The sequence below is a fragment of the Castanea sativa genome, chromosome 8 (assembly GCF_040712315.1).
Source record: "Castanea sativa cultivar Marrone di Chiusa Pesio chromosome 8, ASM4071231v1".
NCBI classification, from domain to species: Eukaryota; Viridiplantae; Streptophyta; class Magnoliopsida; order Fagales; family Fagaceae; genus Castanea; species Castanea sativa.
Window position 1 is genome coordinate 22,665,665 of NC_134020.1, and position 7,049 is coordinate 22,672,713.

General features: G+C 36.1%; 1 protein-coding gene across 1 annotated transcript; it reads right to left on the bottom strand.

Moving 5' to 3' along the window:
• Positions 1 to 2,561: 2,561 nt before the first annotated feature.
• On the bottom strand, positions 2,562 to 6,798 carry LOC142607476 (mitogen-activated protein kinase 3). The gene is made up of 6 exons (XM_075778985.1): positions 6,367 to 6,798; positions 6,117 to 6,246; positions 5,341 to 5,478; positions 4,913 to 5,245; positions 4,380 to 4,563; positions 2,562 to 3,097 (listed from the first exon to the last, which is right to left on the bottom strand). The coding sequence occupies exons 1-6, from the start codon at positions 6,519 to 6,521 to the stop codon at positions 2,928 to 2,930; spliced, it is 1,110 nt and encodes a 369-aa protein (XP_075635100.1). The 5' UTR covers positions 6,522 to 6,798; the 3' UTR covers positions 2,562 to 2,927.
• Positions 6,799 to 7,049: the final 251 nt, after the last annotated feature.

The following is a 7,049-nucleotide window of genomic DNA, read 5'->3' on the forward strand; positions in this document are numbered from 1 at the left end:
AGACGTAGGTTTTGGTACTAGCTTAGGAATTGAACCAGTCACATATCTCCACAGTTTACGACCCTTGAGAAAGACAATCATATTCCTAGACCATGAATGATTGCTAGTAGGACCATCCAACATAATAGTGATAGGACGTATGATATCTCATTCGTTTTGTTGAGCCATAATGAAGAAAATGACCAAAAAGAGGGATTTGGGGACCTCAAACAAAGAAACTAAACCCAAAAACGAAATCTACGCGAAAAACTGAGCAAGATAGGCCCCTTCAAAAAATTTTGACATCAATCAACGGCGACGACGGTTAACAACGGCAGTCAAAATCATCGAATGCTAACGTCACTAGGGCTGACGTGGCAAAACGGCAGTGAATGGTGCGTGGGCACATGAGATTGGGCAGTGGCGCGTGTAGGTGCGTGGGTGCATGTTACTGCAAGACCAAACCTTCTAGTGGCGCGTGGGAACGCGTGCAGTACCAGATGGAGTTGATTCGAGTTGGGTTTTTCTCGGAATTGTGCGTGCTCTCAGTTTGACAGGGTGATGGATAGAAAAACTGGATCCAAGAGTTTTTGGTGTTGTGGGCCTGACGGCAGTAACTTGCTTCTAACAGTGGGCACTGGACAAAGGCAAGAGCAGCGGAAAGATACCAGAGAAGACCACAGGTGCCAGAAAGTCAAAGTATTGGCTCTGATACCATGTTAATAATATAAAGTGAGAAAAAAAAACTGACCAGATGATAGCCAAATCCGGATAACCTCACTTGAGGAATACACTACTTCTTTCTTGATCAGGAGGGGAGCGGGCCGTTCTCGTACAATACTGTTATTTATATTTCTATTGCAGAATGGACCGCTACTCGTGATGGACTGAGACTCTTCTCTTGCCTTGAGCTTGAGGGCGGATACACAACTCATTCTGTAACGAAAGTGGTTGGTAGTAGAAGACTAATACTAGAGAGCATATGAGGCACATCCAGCTACAAGAGCTAAGAGAAAGGTAGAACCTTAGCCTAGCAACAGGAAGAACCATTAGCCTAGCATCCATATTCTATTCAGTTAGCTACTTAACTCAGGGTTATTCCATCCCGAACCATCCGTTGACGGCTGAAGATGTAATGTCTATTCAGGATAGCATCCTTAAGGGCACATACAAGCTGTCGCCGCTTCAGCTTAGCCCCATCAGGAATGTTCAAAAGTACAGGGATGTCGTACTCTTCCCTATTTTAGTTTGTATATTCTATGTAAATAATAATGTACAATAAAGAGCCTTATATAGGCTAGGTATGTGTACAGTACAAGTAATATGAGTAAATTACAAGTACAATATACTGGGCTAAGCCTAATGGGCTAATCTAGTCTAAGTTATACACTAACAAAAACACTATTATTATTTTTGTATGTTTTTAATAAGTATCACTGTTTACTAAAAAAAAAAAGGTTGTTTATCCCACATTAGTTGTGTGTGTCTAATGTCTGTTGTTTATAACCCCAGTTTACAACTACAAAAGGGCCTCTGGTTATGTAATGTATTATTTTAAAACACTATTATTATTTTCGTGTGTGTTCTAATAAGTATTACATAATGACTAATCACGGACAGGTATGAAATTTATTGTCAATTTTAGTGTTTCTATACATTTTCTTATTATATTTTTTTAATCTTAATGCGCATTTTTCTTTGCGTGTTTTGATTAGTTTTTTGTCTGAAATTGTCATATGTATTTATAACTCAAAATCAAATAAGGTGGTCATGTAATAAGAACAGCCTGGATTTGGCCTTCTTTTTTCCCCCTTTTTTTTATGAATAGCTATGAGCCTGGGATTTGCTCTTCCTACACTCTGTAAGCAGGAATTGGCTTAAAAATTACTTCTTCTAATCTGCCAAGTCATGGATTGAGTCATTGAGTGCCAAACAACAAAATATGGAGATACTGAGAAAATTTCCAATCTAACATGGATTCAGTAGCGAACCTCCCTTACGTGAATTTAAATATTCATTACCAAACATAACAGAAGGATTTCATAGTCAGCACTAAGCACTCAAGATCCTCACGTTGAAGACTCTCCGGCCATTTTTTGAACATTTTTACTTAGGTCAAATATACCTTTCCACCATGCCAAATCTAGAGCCTAACACCTCGAATATCTAGAAATGTTTGTTTTCCACCATTTCCCAATTCATCAAATGACATGCAATATCCAACTGCTACTAAATCTGAACTTCATATTTATTTCCGTCATTTTTTTAAGTCAGTGTATGAGATTCCTACTTCTACAGAAATATTTAGTTCTTATTTGATTAATGATAGATATACTTGACCAATTTTGTCCAATTTCTTCTAAGAACGAAACATATATACTTCTGGAAAAGATAAATAACATGAAAACTGATCAAATCAGAGTACAAATAAAGGAGGGAGACAAAGAAGAGAGGAGAGAGGGGAAAAAAGGTGACAATTTCAGGCCATGTATCATACATCAGATGGAAAATGTGAACTAGCACCATGATAATATTATTGTCCCTAGAATTATATTAGGAATTTGACTGTTGGCACCTTGATATGAAGAACAAAACAATAGGTAATTTTCATTAAATCCGACTTAGTTACAATTCAACCCGCTATACAAATACAGTTTTAGCATATCACAGATAGAATTAAGATACAGACACATCTAATAAGCAAATACAAGTGGTACAAAAAATAAATAAAAAGTGACCCCAAAATTAAATTCATAAGCCCAGTACAAATGATGGGCAGTCATTGGTGTAATGTAATATCAGTAGACCCACCAGAGAAATGGCACAGATGAAATAGGATCTCAGTTCTACAATCTGCGACCTATTAGATTTCTGGTTGCAATATTATCCCAGTCACTTACAGGCTTATCAAATTATGAGATAAAACTGAGAACAAATGTTGCTTTTATTTATGCATACTCTGGGTTGAGTGATAAGGCCTCCTGGTAAATCATATCCTTCATTTGCTCTTCTCCCAAGGGTTGTTGCTCAAAATCAAAGGAAAATGGCTTTGGGCAAACTGGTTCATCAGCTATGTCATGCAATCTTGCAAGGTAAGGATGGGCCAATGCTTCTTCAACTGTCCAGAGACAAAATGTTACCATTAAAGAGAGGTACAGTGAGGAAAATATGATATTTAAACTCAAATCTTTAACTTCAAAGCATGTCTTCTGCTTTACACCAATTCAATTTCATACATGTCAACATTATGACCACAGGCAATCTAAAGAATAATCCATCCATAATTAATCTATTGACTCTTACAAGAGTGTCACATAACAATATTCAGTTTCAAGCACTAATAATTTCCCAGATCTAGAGATGAAAGCATGGCTTTATATATGTAATTCTGAAAAGTTTCAAATACATGCATGCAAGTTCATGTTTTTGTGTGCATGTAGATAAACCTTGCAGAGTAAAAAATTGAAGAAGGGGATATTTCTAAGTGGGCTCCATAACTGAAAGATGCACATTTAAAGTAAACAAAATGTTCAATCTTTATCATTTGGACAATTCGGACATGCTAATTTTAGAGAGAGACAAAAGCCTGCATATCATAGCTGCCCGTACACTATAGCAGAGAAGCAACTTATAATTTCCATTTATCTACAAATTTTCTGGGTAAGATGATGAGTGGAAGGGGAACATGGGAAACTCAACTACAATGCATAATATTGCAAGAAGTACAAATCACATTTTCTTGACCAGATTCGTTGAAATAAGCCTTTTAACTTGTATCTTCAAATTCCCTAATTAATAGTGATCAATGCTGAAAATTAATTAACGTAGGGCCTACCTCTAATTAGATTATTCAAAAATAAAGAACAAAAAACAGATTCAAACTGCACTTGATGTATGAGTTACAATTCACCAGCCACCTAATTGATCTGCTTCTTGTTGACCCTACAGTGAGACATCTTTTGATTGCTCCACTTTGTCTTTTCCTTCACATCACTAACATATGATTTTATTATTCTACTCACAACAAGGGGGAAAAATTCTTTTGGTTGCCGCTTCTTTTGTTTATTGCTGTCATATCATTGACACATGTCAACTCATACTTATAATCCCCTTGACACTTCAAAGGGAATAAGATTCTATTCAATGAACATGGTATTATTATGCTCAAGCTATGAAACGCCTAAGCAAATATACAAAAAGAATATTTATGTCTTAGAATGGCTAACATGGCCTAGAAGCAGGTTTCAAATAACTAGGAACCACAGCATGGTGATGGCTTTCTTTTTCAAGGTGATTGGTGGAAAATTTCACATCAAAACCCATACAATAATTAACAATTAATAAATTTCACCAGTCCCCTAAAGCATAAAAATATGACTGACAGTAGCTTAGAAAATTACCAGTAATTCTTTTAGTAGGATCAAATGTGAACATTTTCTCTATGAGATCAATGGCCAATGGATGAACATGTGAAAAAACCGCAGCTAATGGCTGCCGAGGGTGTGAGGGGAGTTGGCGAATATATCTTCTTGCATCCTCATTTCGAACAAAACCAAGATCAGACTCAGTTGGTGTGCCTAGAAGCTATAAAAAATAAAAAATAAAAAAAGCATGAATAAGCATATATCCAGCAGAAATCCCTTTCAGAAAATAAAGTAATAATTCATTCCAATATACTTAATCAGCTTCAGAATTGTGAAGAGGGGACAGTTTACATAAATCTCTTTTTTTTTTTTTAATTAAAAATCAGCTCCATCAAACACCTTTATTGAATCAATAAAAACCAGAATAGAAAAGTTGTTACTTGTTACCATAAATACATTAAGTTATGTTATTTCTATTTCAGAACTTAAATCTAAAACTCTTTAGAAACATACCAAAGCTGTAAATGAGCTCTCTTAAAACTAAAATTGCTCTTAAATGTTTTTCTTACCTCTATCAATAAGCGCATCTGATGCACGTGATCTTTCCCTGGAAACAAAGGCTTTCTATTCATAAGCTCCATAAAGATGCAACCCACAGACCACACATCTATGGCAGCAGTATAATCTGAAGAATTCAACAGCAGCTCAGGTGCTCTGTACCATCTTGTGACAACATATTCAGTCATAAACTCGTTCTCTGCAGTCGGGCGAGCAAGACCAAAATCACATATCTTAAGATCACAATTTGCATTGAGTAGGAGGTTGCTGGGCTTTAAGTCTCTATGAATAACATTCGCCGAATGTATAAACTTTAGCCCCCGAAGAATCTGATACAAGAAATACTGCAGCACATTCCAATCATAAAAGTTAATCTCAGTTTTAATTTTGAATGTTGAGGTACTGTACAATTATGGGTCAAAACCAAAAAGACTAATACCTGACAGTGCTCCTCAGATAAGCTTTGATTGGAACGAATTATTTGGTGAAGATCAGTATCCATGAGTTCCGTGGCAATGTAAACATCAGTAAATTCTCTCCGTAAAGGTGGAGGAACCACATCTCTTAAAGCTACAACCTGTTTAACACGCACAATTATCCACCTTTCAAACTCCAGTACTAACAAAACCACAGTCTACTTTTCAAAACCTATTCATCTCATGATGCATAATCAAATAGCAAGAAAAGAATATTATAAAATTTTGTGAAAATCAATATGTCATGTGTACACTTAGATAATAAATAATGCAATACTCTTGTTCCCCAAAAATAATAATTACAATCAAGTTTCTGCAGTAGATGTCTGTTGAACACTACCAAAAATTGTTTCCTGTAATTTTAGTTCGATTCTATTCCATTATTAATATACTCATTCCATTTCATTATATTCCTTTATAATTTACTCATTCCATTCCTATAGGAAATCGCAATCGAAAGCTATAACTTGTTTGACATGCCCAATTATCCACCTTTAAAACAACTTTTTTCACAATTGTTGAGTTGGTCAACTAGCATATAGTTTAATTATCAAGCAAAGAATATACTCAAACAAAAAGCATTAATTGTTGAGTTAGTCAACTAGCATATATAGTTTAAATCTGAAAATTTCCGTCCAAAATAAAAAATAAAAATTTTGTTAATAAAATCTAAGTTTTATAGTTGATAATATAGGTTTAATCACAGACGATTAATAGTAACATCAAAAAATTAACTCACATTTTCATGATCGAAATGGCGAAGCAGCTTAATCTCCCTTAGCGTACGCTTCGCGTCCATGTGGTTATCAAAAGCGTTCGCAATTTTCTTCATCGCTACCAGCTCGTTCGTCTCCGAATTCAACACCGAGCTTCAAAATTCAAAATAATTAATTAACCACCACAAATTCAACTACAGCCGATCAAACAAAGCCACGATAGCTAACAAGAATTTTAAAAAGAAGAAAGAAATTGAGGAAAAAAACTAGTACCAAACGATACCGTACGCGCCGCGGCCGATCGGCATGATCGGAGGGCGGTACTTGGCCGTGACTTCGAAGAGGTTGCCGAAGATGTTGTATTGAATAAACTGGCTTCCGTGAGTCGGTACTGCCGGAAATTCGCCGTATTGACCGGTTCCCGCCATATTCTGCGTTATATCAGCCGTTTCCGAAGTCTCAATCTGTCTCTGTGAGAATTTCTTGGTATTGAGAGAGAGAGAGAGAGAGAGAGAGAATATGAAGAATTCAAATGGAGTGAGTGGGGTTTATAAATATGAAGTTTTGGTTTTGGTATTGAGAGAGAGAGAGAGACAGACAGACAGAGACTCAGAGAGTGCTCTGGTGACGTGGTGACTTCTGAGCAGATGCGAGGAAAGGGACACGAAAAAACGCGATAGAGAAAAGATGGAAAAAAAAAAAAAAGCTACTCGCAACGCGTTTGGAAGAGATGAACGGCTCTGATTACAGCCGCCTCTATCATCTACGGTTCAAACTTGTTCAATCTTGTCAACGTCCATTTCCTCTTTCACTACCATGAGGTAACTTTGGATAAGACTAGTGCTATTTAACTTCTTTTTTTTTTTTTTAATTTGAAAATGATAATGGTCAGAAATTATGTACGACTTCTAAATTTCTCGTATTGTTTGCTTGTATGGACGTGGGAAAAGAAAAAT

What these genes read in the sequence shown, in the direction of transcription:
- LOC142607476 (XM_075778985.1), bottom strand. Translation starts at nt 6,521, where the DNA reads ATGGCGGGAACCGGTCAATACGGCGAATTTCCGGCAGTACCGACTCAC. An exon ending in GGCGCGTACGGTATCGTTTG is followed by an intron (nt 6,247 to 6,366) that starts GTACTAGTTTTT and finishes TGAATTTTGAAG; the next exon opens with CTCGGTGTTGAATTCGGAGA. An exon ending in TATCTGAGGAGCACTGTCAG is followed by an intron (nt 5,246 to 5,340) that starts GTATTAGTCTTT and finishes AATGTGCTGCAG; the next exon opens with TATTTCTTGTATCAGATTCT.